We start from the raw sequence: 12448 nt of genomic DNA, 5'->3' as shown, positions 1-12448 counted from the left end.
GACCCAATCATCGAGACCTCTAGCAATCAGCCCCACTCAGGAGGATTTGCAGTATTCCTTTGGGTTGTCTGAAGTGGGCAGTAGCTTTAATTATAGTTACCGTATTTTTCGCCGTATAAGACGCACTTTTTTCCCCCCAAAAGTGGGGGGAAAATAGCAGTGCGTCTTATACGGCGAATGTAGCTGATTTTGCCCAGTTTTAAATGATACACCCGCCGCGATGCCGCGCGGCGGGTGTATCAGCTGTGAGGGAGGAGGGGCTGGGGGCGGCATCTGCATTAATAATGACAGCGGGGCCCGTGCAGTGACTATTCTACTACACGGGCCCCGCTCACTGTATAATCATATCTCTCTAATAGTTAATTGTTGTATGCATGTAATCGCATAATGAGCGCTAATGAGCGCTGTGTATTACCGTACTTAAAACTAGCAGCGCTCGCCGTTCGGAGCATAGAGGAGGCAGGAGGCAGGCCGGGAGGACGGGCACTTGCAGCGTGAGTCATACGTCACGCGCCTGCACCGCCCACTTATGAATGAAGCAGGCGGCGCAGGCGCGTGACGTATGACTCACGTTGCAAGCGCCCGTCCTCCCGTCCTCCCGGCCTGCCTCCTCTATGCTCCGAACGGCGAGCGCTGCTAGTTTTAAGTACGGTAATACACAGCGCTCATTAGCGCTCATTATGCGATTACATGCATACAACAATTAACTATTAGAGAGATATGATTATACAGTGAGCGGGGCCCGTGTAGTAGAATAGTCACTGCACGGGCCCCGCTGTCATTATTAATGCAGATGCCGCCCCCAGCCCCTGTATTGAGGGTCATTCACTACAGGGACACTTATGGAGGGGATCTGTGGATGACAGCATAAGATGCTATATATGTGTCATCCACAGATCCCCCCCATAACTGTCATTCACAGATCCTCATAACAGTGCCATCCAGAGAGGATCCCCCATAAGTGTCACCCACAGATCCCCCATAAGTGTCACCCACAGATCCCCCATAAGTGTCACCCACAGATCCCCCATAAGTGTCACCCACAGATCCCCCATAAGTGTCACCCACAGATCCCCCATAAGTGTCACCCACAGATCCCCCATAAGTGTCACCCACAGATCCCCCATAAGTGTCACCCACAGACCACAATTAGTTCAAAACCCACCAAAAGTGCACCTTTTGGTTCAAAATATTTTTTTTCTTATTTTCCTCCTCAAAAACCTAGGTGCGTCTTATAGGCCGGTGCGTCTTATACGGCGAAAAATACGGTATATTGTTGATGAGTAACACATTGCTCTAAGGATAATTTCACACGTGGAAGATTTTCTCCAAGAAAATTGTACATATGAGAGGGGATGTTTCTGCAGCAAATAAGTTGATTCAAATAAATTTGACACAGAAATTTGTGCAGCAAGCCTGCCACATGTGAATGATGCTTTTGAGCCATGGATCCCGAATACCTCATCCAATCCAGATCACCTCTGAACTAGGAAGCAATGTTTGCCCATTAGCTTGTATAAATGTATAATAAAGAATAGCCACTTACATGAATTGCAGAGTACAACCTGTACGCAAAATACGATGGCTTGTCTCGAACACAAGACACTGAAAAATATGCAAAAAATAAATGTTATGACATCATATTTGGCTCCAAAAGGTTTACAGCATCAATAAGCACCGTATGTAACCATGTATAAGTACAGCTAGTGCACAAGCAGGCCATCAGACATAGACAACATCATATATAGTGCACAGCCATTATTGCTAATGTTTGGTAAATTGATTGTATTCAGTTTTGTAATTCAATTTAAGTAGTAATCACACTAATGCCTAATAGCTGCAAGCAAAATAATAGGTGTTGTCAAGGCAACAAATGCTACCTTGACCCCGGACCACCGTACACCGGACCACCGTACACTCAGCTGGCACCTTACACATTAGACTATTGTCATTCAAACCTGCCGTTTTCAGCGGGAAAGGATGACAATTTTATGTGTATGGGAAGCTCCTGACCCCCCAGATCATTTAGACTGAGCACAATCAAATTACACCCAATGTTTTTGTTCTCCCAGGAGATAAGCCTCTACCAGTAGAATGTTTAGCTGATAGCTATTGACTATGTGTGGGCACACGAAGTTTCAAAAATTCAATTCAGCAGCTTCGCCGAATTTTGCCAAGAAATTAGATATATTGTGAATTAATTAGTCACAAATTACTATAAATCAGGTACACCCAGGTCACTCTGCCTTAGGGCTCATGCACACAACAGTATTTTGCGTTCAGTATACTGGCCGTTTTTTTAGTTCAGTATGCGGTACATATACTGAACCATTCATTTCAATGGTTCAGCAAAAAAATGTGCATTCCGTTTCAGTATTTAAGTATTTCCGTACAGTGAAAAGATAGAACATGTCCTATTCCTGTCCGCAAATCACGGTGCTTGGCTCCATTCAAGTCAAGGGGTCCGCAAAAAAACGGAACACATATGGAAATGCATCCGTATGTCTTCCGTATCTGTTCCGTTTTTGCTGAACCATCTATTGAAAATGTTATGCCCAGCCCAATCAATTTTTTCTATGTAATTACTGTATAATGTACATGGCATACGGAAAAACGGTACGGAAAAATGGAAAGGAAACGGAAACAAAAAATGGAACAACGGATCCGTAAAAAACGGACCGCAAAACACTGAAAAAGCCATACGGTTGTGTGCATGAGCCCTTAGGGTACAGCTACATGGAGCGGCCATGCTGCGAACGGGTTGCGGTGAAGTTGCAAATTGAAGTTTTCCTATACTTTGGACTGAATTCCGCTTTGAATGCTTTGCTTCGCCCAACACTAGTGAGCTCCTTAAAGGGGTTGGCTGCCATTTGGGGAATTTTTGCGAACCCTCCTCCTGGCTAGACCTGAAAAATGGAAGCCTACTTAACTGCTCCCTGCTGATGGATCCCAGCTCCTTCACTACCTTTCATCAGCTGCCTCTCTCCGGTTTGACAGCACTGCAGGTCTGACCAGGATGTAGTGTGCCAAAAAAAAACAAAAGGTGGCCAACCCCTTTCAAGGACCTGTTTACACAGAAGTTTATGATGTGGTTACTGTACAAAACCCCTTGGTGTTCTTTCACAGTTTGGCTCCATTCAGTGGTGCTAAACTGCAAGTGGCCCTGTGGCATTCAAAGAGGTTTTCCAGCCTTAGGGCTTTTTAACTAGCCGAAGGAGTGGGTACTTACCACTGCATTCCAGTGTCCTGGCACTTGTACAAAAATTTGCTGTCAACTTTTGGCCAGGGCCATGTGTGTCGCTGCAGCCAATGACTAGCCTCAGCGGTGACGTGTCCACAAGCAGTACATCACTGCTGGGAGAAATGACTCTTGGGGACATGTCACTGCTGAGGCCAGTCGTAGACTGGATTGGTGTGTGTCACCCAGTTTGGGAGTTTACGGGCTAGGGATCAGAAGACCATGGGGTGGTCCAGCTTGCTGGAACAGAGTGGCGAGGAGCATGATTTTTTTCATTAGGTACAAAACACTAATTAAAAATGACCATAAGACCAGTTTTAGACGAGTGAGTTTACTGTGAGAAATATGCTCCGTGTGGGAACATGATTTCTCATCCTGCTCTTGTAATGGGACCTCACAGCATTATAATGATTTTTAATGCTGTGTGTCCCTGTCTGACCTCTGCTATAATGATTTTTACTGATGGCAATATGTCAGTAGAATTCTCTACTGATGATGTCGGACAGGAACACACAGCATTATAAATTAAGCTGTGAGGTTTCATTACAGCAGCAGAGTCCAGAACGGGAAATCACATTCGCACACGGAGCGTGCTTCTCACAGTGAACTTGCTCATCTGAAACTGGCTTAAGAATGGAAACCCCTTTAAACCTAGATGTTCGCAGGGTCTTCTGCACAATATTTTTTTTTTGCTATGAAATCTCTAACTATATGGCCGATGTAATTCATTGGTTCCTACTGGGATCTGTCCTGTGTAGATATGTTCATAGTGGATATAGCAGTGATGCAGAAGTGTTGCACCATTCCCTATGCAGGTACTTACCCAAGGGAAATCATCAGTGTGTTGGGAACATTTTTAATTACAGCCTATTTATAAACGTTGTGGTGCAATGAAGGTGACAATGTAAATGCAGATGGATCAGATTTAGTATTTTCACACATGTCTCTTTCCATGGTAGCATCTGACCCAACAAATATGATTTGTAGAAAGAGAAGCGGGAGTTCTTATGTACGATGACATTTCATAATAATGCATTCCGCCTCAAGCAACTTGCAGACTAAGAGAGTATTCTCCCAAGAGGAAATTACATTTATATAAATGATTATTTTCTGTATGGATACAGAGTATTAGTCAGAGTGCAGTGTTAAGGCTTGAACATACTGTATAAATTACATCCTATTCACATTTCAAGTCCTGGCTATTATATGGTATAATTGGCCACTTCTACAGTTTAAATACTAGACATGAGATTGATTTAATCACACTAATTATATACTAGCATTATAAACAGAAGATGATTTTCTAGATTTTCAACTACTAACCTATTGCCAAGAGTAGCTGCTGAAAGTATCCATCGTAGCATTCTTCAATGGCTACTGCTATGTCCTGTCCGGAAATATTCTGAAATTCCTGAAAAACTTTAAAAAAATAATATATATATATATATATATATTGCAATATGTACAGTTCAGATCTTTTTTTCAATATCATTAGTGAAAATTATAAATTGTAGTTCGTTTCTATACCAACTGCTTAATACATCAGTTAATATGTGACTACCAAAACAATGGGTACATCAGTAAAGAGACAGTGTCCAACAGCAAAGATAAAACTAAGCACCCTGTTATTATGGCAGGTTTTGCCACACAGGTCGGAAAACCTACTTATGACCCTTGAATAGAGTTGAGCGAACACCTGGATGTTCGGGTTCGAGAAGTTCGGCCGAACTTCCTGGAAATGTTCGGGTTCGGGATCCGAACCCGACCCGAACTTCGTCCCGAACCCCAACCCCATTGAAGTCAATGGGGACCCGAAATTTTCGGCACTAAAAAGGCTGTAAAACAGCCCAGGAAAGGGCTAGAGGGCTGCAAAAGGCAGCAAAATGTAGTTAAATCCCCTGCAAACAAATGTGGATAGGGAAATTAATTAAAATAAAAATAAAATAAATTAAAATTAGCCAATATCAATTGGAGAGAGGTCCCATAGCAGAGAATCTGGCTTCATGTCAGCAGAGAATCAGTCTTCATGTCATAGCAGAGAATCATGCTTCACGTCACCCACCACTGTAACAGTCCATTGTCAGATATTTACGCCCCGGCACCCAGGCAGAGGAGAGAGGTCCCATAACAGAGATTCAGGCTTCATGTCAGCAGAGAATCAGTCTTCATGTCATAGCAGAGAATCATGCTTCACATCACCCACCACTGTAACAGTCCATTGTCAGATATTTAGGCCCTGGCACCCAGGCAGAGGAGAGAGGTCCCATAACAGAGATTCAGGCTTCATGTCAGCAGAATGATCTAAAATAAGAAATAGACCTCCTTGCGCTCCCGGCCTAAGGGTCTGCAACAAATCAGCCAAGCCTGGCTGATCCTGCGGCTAGATGTCGGAAAGGAGCTGTTGTCCTCCTTGGATATACGATATAAAGGATAGTTATATCACCCGAGGGTGATGTAAGACACCAGCGCTGGAATAGCGCGTTTCAGAGCCCGATAGGCTCTGAAACGCGTTGGAGGTAATTTTTTCCCACGGAGGCTACGGTATCCACGGAGGTGACGTCACCGAAGCGGTTTCCAGGACGACCGTAACAACAAGCTCCCTCGCACCACGCTTGCTTCCGGCCGGGGCAGCGTTCGTGCTAGCAGGTGAGCAAGAAGGACTTATTGCAGAACACCGACAAGAACGTTGAAAAAGAGAAAAAGAATTGGAAGAAGACGCATCTCGGAACCTATTAAAGCAGGAACTTACCAGGTACACTTTCATCTTCATATTGCACACTGGAAGACTTGCGCTATTACCTGATTGTATAGGCCTTCATTGCATCCTCAGCACAGACAGCGAACGCTACGGACTGCCCACTGGTGAGTCCAGGTCTCTGTCATTTGCACCTTCTCTCTCTTCCCACCTTTGTTCTTTCCCCCCCCCTCCCCTACACCCACTCACACACTCTAGAAATATAGGGATTAAGCAGACGGGGTTTTTATTTTTTTATTTTTTTTATTTTTTTTTGCTATTCCAGCGCTGGTGTCTTACATCACCCTCGGGTGATATAACTATCCTTCATGTCAGCAGAGAATCAGTCTTCATGTCATAGCAGAGAATCATGCTTCATGTCACCCACCACTGTAACAGTCCATTGTCAGATATTTAGGCCCTGGCACCCAGGCAGAGGAGAGAGGTCCCATAACAGAGAATCTGGCTTCATGTCAGCAGAGAATCAGTCTTCATGTCATAGCAGAGAATCAGGCTTCACGTCACCCAACGCTGGAACAGTCCATTGTCAGATATTTAGGCCCAGGCACCCAGGCAGAGGAGAGAGGTCCCATAACAGAGATTCAGGCTTCATGTCAGCAGAGAATCAGTCTTCATGTCATAGCAGAGAATCATGCTTCACATCACCCACCACTGTAACAGTCCATTGTCAGATATTTAGGCCCTGGCACCCAGGCAGAGGAGAGAGGTCCCATAACAGAGAATCTGGCTTCATGTCAGCAGAGAATCAGTCTTCATGTCATAGCAGAGAATCAGGCTTCACGTCACCCACCACTGGAACAGTCCATTGTCAGATATTTAGGCCCCGGCACCCAGGCAGAGGAGAGAGGTCCCATAACAGAGATTCAGGCTTCATGTCAGCAGAGAATCAGTCTTCATGTCATAGCAGAGAATCATGCTTCACGTCACCCAACACTGGAACAGGCCACTGTCAGATATTTTTAGGCCCCAGCACCCAGACAGAGGAGAGGTTCATTCAACTTTGGGTTGCCCCGCAATATAATGGTAAAATGAAAATAAAAATAGGATTGAATGAGGAAGTGCCCTGGAGTACAATAATATATGGTTAAAGGGAGGTAGTTAATGTCTAATCTGCACAAGGGATGGACAGGTCCTGTGGGATCCATGCCTGGTTCATTTTTATGAACGTCAGCTTGTCCACATTGGCTGTAGACAGGCGGCTGCGTTTGTCTGTTATGACGCCCCCTGCCGTGCTGAATACACGTTCAGACAAAACGCTGGCCGCCGGGCAGGCCAGCACCTCCAAGGCATAAAAGGCTAGCTCTGGCCACGTGGACAATTTAGAGACCCAGAAGTTGAATGGGGCCGAAGCATCAGTCAGTACGTGGAGGGGTGTGCACACGTACTGTTCCACCATGTTAGTGAAATGTTGCCTCCTGCTAACACGTTCCGTATCAGGTGGTGGTGCAGTTAGCTGTGGCGTGTTGACAAAACTTTTCCACATCTCTGCCATGCTAACCCTGCCCTCAGAGGAGCTGGCCGTGACACAGCTGCCTTGGCGACCTCTTGCTCCTCCTCTGCCTTTGCCTTGGGCTTCCACTTGTTCCCCTGTGACATTTGGGAATGCTCTCAGTAGCGCGTCTACCAACGTGCGCTTGTACTCGCGCATCTTCCTATCACGCTCCAGTGCAGGAAGTAAGGTGGGCACATTTTCTTTGTACCGTGGATCCAGCAGGGTGGCAACTCAGTAGTCCGCACACGTTAAAATGTGGGCAACTCTGCTGTCGTTGCGCAGGCACTGCAGCATGTAGTCGCTCATGTGTGCCAGGCTGCCCAGAGGTAAGGACAAGCTGTCCTCTGTGGGAGGCGTATCGTCATCATCCTGCGTTTCCCCCCCAGCCACGCACCAGTGAAGGGCCCTAGCTGCGTTGGGTGCCACCGCGCTGTGACCATGCTTCATCCTCATCCTCCTCCTCCTCATCCTCGTCCTCCTCATCCTCCAGTAGTGGGCCCTGGCTGGCCACATTTGTTCCTGGCCTCTGCTGTTTCAAAAAACCTCCCTCTGAGTCACTTCGAAGAGACTGGCCTGAAAGTGCTAAAAATTACCCCTCTTCCTCCTCCTTCTCCTCCTCCTGGGCCACCTCCTCTTCCATCATCGCCCTAAGTGTTTTCTCAAGGAGACATAGAAGTGGTATTGTAACGCTGATAACGGCGTCATCGCCACTGGCCATGTTGGTGGAGTACTCGAAACAGCGCAACAGGGCACACAGGTCTCGCATGGAGGCCCAGTCATTGGTGGTGAAGTGGTGCTGTTCTGCAGTGCGACTGACCCGTGCGTGCTGCAGCTGAAACTCCACTATGGCCTGCTGCTGCTCGCACAGTCTGTCCAGCATGTGCAAGGTGGAGTTCCACCTGGTGGGCACGCCGCATATGAGGCGGTGAGCGGGAAGGCCGAAGTTACGCTGTAGCGCAGACAGGCGAGCAGCGGCAGGATGTGAACGCCGGAAGCGTGAACAGACGGGCCCGCACTTTATGCAGCAGCTCTGACATGTCGGGGTAGTTGTGAATGAACTTCTGCACCACCAAATTCAGCACATGAGCTAGGCAAGGGATGTGCGTCAAACCGGCTAGTCCCAGAGCTGCAACGAGATTTCGGCCATTATCGCACACCACCAGGCTTGAGGCTCACCGGCAGCAACCACTCGTCGGTCTCTTGTTCTATACCCCGCCACAACTCCTGTGCGGTGAGGGGCCTGTCCCCTAAACATATGAGTTTCAGAATGGCCTGCTGACGTTTACCCCGGGCTGTGCTGAAGTTGGTGGTGAAGGTGTGTGGCTGACTGGATGAGCAGGTGGAAGAAGAGGAGGAGGAAGCCGAGTAGGAGGAGGAGGCAACAGGAGGCAAAGAATGTTGCCCTGCGATCCTTGGCGGCGGAAGGACGTGCGCCAAACAGCTCTCCGCCTGGGGTCCAGCCGCCACTACATTTACCCAGTGTGCTGTTAGGGAGATATAGCGTCCCTGGCCGTGCTTACTGGTCCACGTATCTGTGGTTAGGTGGACCTTGCCACACATGGCGTTGCGCAGTGCACACTTGATTTTATCGGATACTTGGTTGTGCAGGGAAGGCACGGCTCTCTTGGAGAAGTAGTGCCGGCTGGGAACAACATACTGTGGGACAGCAAGCAACATGAGCTGTTTGAACCTGTCTGTGTCCACCAGCCTAAATGACAGCATTTCATAGGCCAGTAGTTTAGAAATGCTGGCATTCAGGGCCAGGGATCGAGGGTGGCTAGGTGGGAATTTACGCTTTCTCTCAAATGTTTGTGAGATGGAGAGCTGAACGCTGGCGTGTGACATGGTTGAGATGCTTGGTGACGGAGGTGGTGGTGTTGGTGGTACATCCCCTGTTTGCTGGGCGGCAGGTGCCAACGTTCCTCCAGAGGCGGAGGAAGAGGCCGAGGCGGCAGCAGCAGCAGAAGAGGCCGAGGCGGCAGCAGCAGAAGAGGTAGCAGGGGGAGCCTGAGTGACTTCCTTGTTTTTAAGGTGTTTACTCCACTGCAGTTCATGCTTTGCATGCAGGTGCCTGGTCATGCAGGTTGTGCTCAGGTTCAGAACGTTAATGCCTCGCTTCAGGCTCTGATGGCACAGCGTGCAAACCACTCAGTCTTGTCGTCAGCACATTGTTTTAAGAAGTGCCATGCCAGGGAACTCCTTGAAGCTGCCTTTGGGGTGCTCGGTCCCAGATGGCGGGGGTCAGTAGCAGGCGGAGTCTCTTGGCGGCGGGTGTTCTGCTTTTGCCCACTGCTCCCTCTTTTGCTACGCTGTTGGCTCGGTCTCACCACTGCCTCTTCCTCCGAACTGTGAAATTCAGTGGCACGACCTTCATTCCATGTGGGGTCTAGGACCTCATCGTCCCCTGCATCGTCTTCCACCCAGTCTTGATCCCTGACCTCCTGTTCAGTCTGCACACTGCAGAAAGACGCAGCAGTTGGCACCTGTGTTTCGTCATCATCAGAGACGTGCTGAGGTGGTATTTCCATGTCCTCATCATCAGGAAACATAAGTGGTTGTGCGTCAGTGCATTCTATGTCTTCAAACAGCATAAGAGACTGCTGCATAACTTGAGGCTCAGACAGTTTCCCTGGTATGCATGGGGGTGATGTGGCAGACTGATGGGCTTGGTTTTCAGGCGCCATCTGTGCGCTTTCTGCAGAAGACTGGGTGGGAGATAATGTGAACGTGCTGGATCCACTGTCGGCCACCTAATTGACTAATTGCCTGTACCTGCTCAGGCCTTACCATCCTTAGAACGGCATTGGGCCCCACCAAATATCGCTGTAGATTCTGGCGGCTACTGGGACCTGAGGTAGTTGGTACACTAGGACGTGTGGCTGTGGCAGAACAGCCACGTCCTCTCCCAGCACCAGAGGGTCCACTAATACCACCACGACCATGTCCGCGTCCGTGTCCCTTACTAGATGTTTTCCTCATTGTTACCGTTCACCACAATAACAAAAATATTATTTGGCCCAATGTATTGAATTCAAATTCAGGCCTTTTTTTACAGACACCTAACACTATCTGGCTATCTATTTAGGTACCGTATTACACTAATACAGGCACAGCAGTAATGACAGATTTAGCTGAATATAAATTTGAGGCCTATTATTTAGGCGCTGGGTGACAGGTATACATTTACGGACAGAATTAGACTTGGATATGCACAGTAGCGTGTGTGTGAAGTTATTGAGAATGACCCTATCAGCACCTTGAATCTAATATACCCTTTTAGGGATAGATTTAAAGTAGGCCTGATACAGCAGAAACCACTAATTTAGGAAATTGCTAAGTTGGGAATTGTATTTCAACCCAGAACAAAAACTGTGCTTTGACGGACCCAAAATAACTTGACCAGCCTCAGCAATAACCACAGATTTAGATGAATATAAATTTGAGGCCTATTATTTAGGCGCTGGGTGACAGGTATACGTTTACAGACAGAATTAGACTTGGAAATGCACAGTAGCGTGTGTGTGAAGTTATTGAGAATGACCCTATCAGCACCTTGAATCTAATATACCCTTTTAGGGATAGATTTAAAGTAGGCCTGATACGGCAGAAACCACAAATTTAGAGAATTGCTAAGTTGGGAATTGTATTTCAACCCAGAACAAAAACTGTGCTTTGACGGACCCAAAATAATTAATTATTAATCACCATTGGAATATATTATCTAGGGCTTATCCCTCAGTTGAGGAATTCCAGAATCGTCCGATGATTTGTTATAAACGAAACAAAAATATACGCGATATGGTGGTGCGGGCTGATATTGGCAGTGTTCACAAGACACAACGACAAATGACCTTATCTACACAAAAAAAATGGCACTTTTCCCTGTTTAGGCTGCATACATTGTTCCAGCGTGATTAAAGGTGAGTCTTTCTCACACCCACATACAGGAAAACAATTTCCCATCAAGGGTTTCTACACTTGTAATAGCAATTTTATTGTTTATTTACTAAAGTGCCCATGTGGCTTATTATATGTAGGCGAGACCTCGATGCGCATGAAGGATCATTTTTCCAAACATAAATCTACCATACGGAAAAAGAACCTGCTTCTACCTATACCGCACCACTTTGAACGTTGTAACCACAATATTTCGCAACTGCGGTTCCAGATAATAGAACATGTTTCACAACCCCGTAGAGGTGGTGACAGGGTTAAGATGTTGAAAAAGCGTGAGTCCTATTGGATTCACACTTTGCAAACATTGGAACCCAAGGGCTTGAACCGCGAGTATGACCTCCACAGCTTTTTGTGAATCTTCAGTTCCTGTGAGATATATATATATTTTTTGTTGTATAACCCTTTTGTATAGAATAACATGTACCATTGTTGCAAACCAATGTATCAAATAATTTGTTTTCTCTTTACTTTTAGAAAACTTGAAGACATCCCAGCGGCATCATTATTTTGAAACTTCATTTAACCCTATCACTACTATTATGGAATACTTACTATTTGAATTGCAATTGATTGCGGCTGGGATCCTCTCTTCATTTTCTTCACCTGCTACACCTTAATTGTTTAATTGTTTTGTTGATATCGTCACCATGGTAATGTGATGTCATTTCCGCCTTGGCGGGTTACTTAAATGCCGTGTGTTTATCTCTGTTTGTACCATATCCTATACGTCTGAGGAAGGCTCCAGATGTGAGTCGCAACGCGTCACGGATTATATGTGACAATAAAGATTTCCTTTTCTTCAAGCTACAGTGAGTGCCGGTCTTTTCTTACTATATTTATGAGATCGTGATCTCGAACGCGAGCACCACGCCATTTGTTACGGAGTGCCGGCTGATCATCATTTTCATCATAGGACCCAAAATAACTTGACCAGCCTCAGCAATAACCACAGATTTAGATGAATATAAATTTGAGGCCTATTATTTAGGCGCTGGGTGACAGGTAT

General features: G+C 46.5%; 1 protein-coding gene across 1 annotated transcript in view; it reads right to left on the bottom strand.

Annotated features, from left to right (window-relative positions):
• Positions 1–12448, bottom strand: part of ANXA10 (annexin A10) — a 147804-nt gene that overhangs the window by 12430 nt on the left and 122926 nt on the right. Inside the window, exons 9-10 of the mRNA XM_044276203.1 lie at positions 4562–4657; positions 1547–1605 (exon numbers count right to left, since the gene is read on the bottom strand). Of these exons, the coding sequence (XP_044132138.1) occupies positions 1547–1605; positions 4562–4657 (155 nt within the window). The remainder of the gene's footprint in view (positions 1–1546; positions 1606–4561; positions 4658–12448) is intronic.

Source organism: Bufo gargarizans, chromosome 1, assembly GCF_014858855.1.
Source record: "Bufo gargarizans isolate SCDJY-AF-19 chromosome 1, ASM1485885v1, whole genome shotgun sequence".
NCBI lineage: Eukaryota > Metazoa > Chordata > Amphibia > Anura > Bufonidae > Bufo > Bufo gargarizans.
The sequence above is the reverse complement of the archived record's forward strand: the minus strand, read 5'-3'. Positions and strand labels throughout refer to the sequence as shown.